General features: G+C 31.7%; 1 protein-coding gene across 5 annotated transcripts in view; it reads right to left on the reverse strand.

The window, feature by feature from the left end:
* Positions 1–3,430: 3,430 nt before the first annotated feature.
* Positions 3,431–4,252, reverse strand: part of LOC112520783 (dihydrolipoyl dehydrogenase, mitochondrial-like) — a 12,884-nt gene continuing 12,062 nt past the window's right edge. For 2 of the 5 annotated variants that reach the window (XM_025129347.1, XM_025129345.1), the window contains exon 3: positions 3,431–4,221. In XM_025129347.1, the coding sequence (XP_024985115.1) occupies positions 3,587–4,221 (635 nt within the window). In that variant the 3' untranslated portion in view covers positions 3,431–3,586. The other 3 variants (XM_025129346.1, XM_025129344.1, XM_025129348.1) reach the window with 2 other exon arrangements.

Consider the following 4,252-nt stretch of genomic DNA (forward strand, 5'->3'; position numbering starts at 1 on the left):
TGAATTCGTCTAACTAACTGCAGATAAACATAATCAAATGTTGGATAAATATCTCATTTTAAATATAAAAAATCTAAAATATAATTATGATAATCATTGATAACTAACAGAATTTAGTTAAGGAAATTACACCAAAACACAAAAACTTTTAAAAAAATTCAAGTTTACTTAAAATTCAAGAATTTTATGATATTTTTAAATCTATATTTTGTTCAAAAATAAAAATATTACCACTTTCTCAAAACCATATAAAACCAATGTTTACTTAAAATTCAAGATTACAAGTAAATTATGCAAAAATATACAACTTATGAAAGCTCGATTTTTGAATTCGTATAATTAATTGCGGATAAATATAATCAAATAGAGGATAAACATATTATTTTAAAATATAAAAAATCTAAAATATAATTAGGATAATTATCGATTTCTAACAAAATAATTAATTATTATCTTTATAAGAAAATTATATTATTAAACCAAATATAAATTACTTCGTTATTGTACCTAAATTATATTATAATAAAAAAAATTGAATTAAAAAATTACACAAAAATGAGAAATTTTAAATAGTTAATTTGATACGAATACCGATTAAATGAGAACTGATTAGTTTGTGATAACCGTGAGGTCCAATATTGCCAATCATTTTATGATATTAATTGTATTACCTTAATTAATAGGTAAATGGCGTTTTAGTAAAATGATTGATTATAATTTAAATATTTTTCTTATTTAATAGTTATCAAATTCGGTTCCTTAATTATCTCAACAAAATTGTATCACAATCGTGTATCACATTGTAGTTGTATGTGGCCTAAAACTCAAATCACATCTATTATCAACCGATGTTCAAAACGTTATCACAGTGGTATCAGACTGTGTAACACAATTGGTTTTGTGTCTTACTGTTATAAATTCTTGGGTATCACAACGTATCACATTTGTTTTGTGTTTTACTGTTAGAAATTCTTGATCGGAGAGAGAGAGAGAGAGGGGGAGAGAGGAGAGAGATTTTAAAAAGACTAATTTACCCCTATATATTATCAGTAAATTTAAATTATTTAAAAATTAATGAATAATTACCAAAATTAATGAATAATTACCAAAGTTAATATGTTTAATAATAACCATTGATTATTAATAATGTGTGGTTAAGATTGGATCTCATAGTTATCACAAACAATTGAGTTCTCTCTTGATTGGACCCCTATATATATATATATATATGGGGAGGTTCACTTTAGAAACGGTAAGTATTTGAGAAATAAAGAAGTGATCTTAGTCCTTCGTATAGTCAAGATTGGTTAAAAATTATGGCTTTGATTGGTTAAAGATTGTGATTTTAACCGGTTAAGTGAAAAATAGAGGGATAGTTTCGTAACTGTTACAAATAGGCACAAATAAGTGCATATCTGAACCATAGTTCATATGTGAATCATTTAATTAGTTCATATGTGAATCACACAGGTTAATATGTGAATAAATTAATTAGTTCATATGTTAATTATACGAGTTCACATATGAACATATAGTTTATATATGAATCACACAGATTCACATATGCAATTGTTTTGCCACTTATTTGTAAAAGTTGCGAAACTATTCCTCTACATTCCGCATGCCATGCGAGGAATTATCCGATGTGTCACAGTCAAAGGCTCAAAGCCACAAATCTTGACCAAATGAAGGACTAAAATGACTTCTCTACTTCTCAAATACTTACCACGTCTAAAATGAGGCAAATGTTCAACCGAGAACACCTTCATTTTATGAGAACACAAGAACAAACTTTTACTATATATAATCACATGTGATACTATTATTCCATCACATATTATATACACATGTGATGATAAATCAGAGACCCAGATGACTTTTGGCGCAATCTAGATTGTAGGTTAAATCGCCGTTACACCTCTAAGTCTCCTCACATGTATTAGCACATGTTATTGATGTGATACTATGATCCATTAAGATCATCCCATGTGATACTAAATCATAGACGCAAATGACTTTTGGCATGACCTAAGTCGCAGGACACATCGTCCGCACACCACCAAATCCCCTGTCTGTTATCACATGTGATAAGGATGTTTCCACGTTCTCATAAAATGGAGGTGTTCTCATTTGAACATTCACCTCTCAAATTGACCAATAGCTATATATGTGTGTGTATGTATGTATACACATATGTATATATGCGCACGCATACACACACACACATATATATATATATGTATATATATATATGTGTATATATATATATATATGTATATATATATATATAACAAATGGTGTTAATTTTACAAACCCCTTAAATCAAGCAAAAACCATCAATAGTCCTAGTTAATTCACATGCCAGAATCAATAACTAAGAGTATATGTGTAATTTTTATTTTTAGTTTTCTTTTAATGTATTTATTAGACTGCTACATTAAACAATTGCATGATTTTAGAGATGATAATTACCACATCTCTTTCAAATTTGTCACCTAATCTGTTCATAATGAATGCGTCCATAAGCTCAATTGTGGGTTCATAATGGAACTAATGTGTTCATAGGCAAAATGATGTATTCATAAGCGGATCAGAATAGCAAAATCATGTGTTCATAGGTGAAACAGATGTTCATAAGTGAAAATGAACAATAACGAAACAATAATTTTGTTCATAGGTGAAACAGTAAATATGTCAACAGGTGAAATAGTGAGTGTGTTCATAAGTAAATGAAGTTCATCAATGAACAGTTTTTGAAATCCCAGTAGTTTGCCAAATACAATTATTTTGTTCATTATTGAACCAATGCAAATTCAAGGATGTATTCAAACCTGTTCACTTCCTCCCTAAACAGTTTTTGAAATCCCAGTAGGTCATCAAAATGTCATTCTTTGTATTCTTCAACATGTTCATAAGTTACATCATAAACTTCCATATTTAATTGACTTATATATTTAATAGACTGTTACATCACAAACACAGATATTTAATGGAGTAATTACCGGGAACAAAATCAATGCCTAATCGAAGTCTCCCTAATCTTTTCCAAAATTACCCTTGCTCACTATTATTCCCTTATATTTAACGTGCATCAGTTTTTACTTTATTACAAAAGCTGCCTTAGATTACACAAATTAAAGGCTTGGATCATATAGTTAACACCAATTTTTTGGTTAACCACTGAAGAAGCCTATGTGTGTGTATATATAGAAAGAGAGGGGGAAGGATCATACAAGAAGTTGAACATTTTGGGAGAAAGCAAAAAGTTTCAATATCACATATGATTACACTCATTTGAGTGTTTTTAAGCGTACATGATTAAGCTTGCATATCATGTATGCAATCATATATGAAATTGAAATTTCTGTACTTTCTCACCAACAAAATGTTTAGTTTCTCGTTTGAATATATATAATAGAAAAATTCACCATAAAACAAGACCTGATTTGGAAGTTGTTTATTGAGCATATTAAAACTCAGTTAACCCAAATTCATGGCTTGAATGGAAAAAAAATACGACACAAAACCTGTTTAATCAAATTACATAACAAAAGCAAAATGAGTTACACGGACGTCCGTACCTTCTTCATATGTGAATGGCTTTGTCATAAGTGGCCATGGCAGCCTCCTTCACAGCCTCGCTCAATGTAGGATGAGCATGGCATGTTCGTGCAATATCCTCACTCGATGCATCATAAGTCAATGCCAAAGCAGCCTCATGGATCAACTCTCCCGCATTCGAACACATTATGTGGACTCCCAACACCTTATCCGTCTCTTTTTCCGCTATTATCTTCACCAATCCTTCGGCATCATCGATTGATTTCGCCCTGCTGTTGCCCAACATCGGAAACTTACCCACGGTGTAAGCGATTCCCAGTTCCTTAACCTGTTCCTCTGTCTTTCCAACAGATGCCACCTCTGGATGTGTGTAAACTACACCAGGCACCTTATCGTAGTCCACATGCCCTTCTTTCCCTGCAATGTATTCCACACAAGCGATACCATCTTCTTCGGCCTTGTGCGCTAACATCGGCCCTGGAATTACGTCACCAATGGCAAAAACGCCCTTCACATTCGTAGAAAAACGTTTGTCTACAGGGATTCGACCAATCTTGTCGGTTTCAACACCGATGTTCTCCAAACCAAGTCCGGCGGTAAATGGATTTCTACCGGCAGAAACAAGAACCACATCTGCTTCAAGTATGGACTGATCACCACCTGCTGATGGTTCAAGGGTCAATTTCACAAT

Source organism: Cynara cardunculus, assembly GCF_001531365.2.
Source record: "Cynara cardunculus var. scolymus isolate 2C chromosome LG 11, CcrdV1, whole genome shotgun sequence".
Classification (NCBI taxonomy): domain Eukaryota; kingdom Viridiplantae; phylum Streptophyta; class Magnoliopsida; order Asterales; family Asteraceae; genus Cynara; species Cynara cardunculus.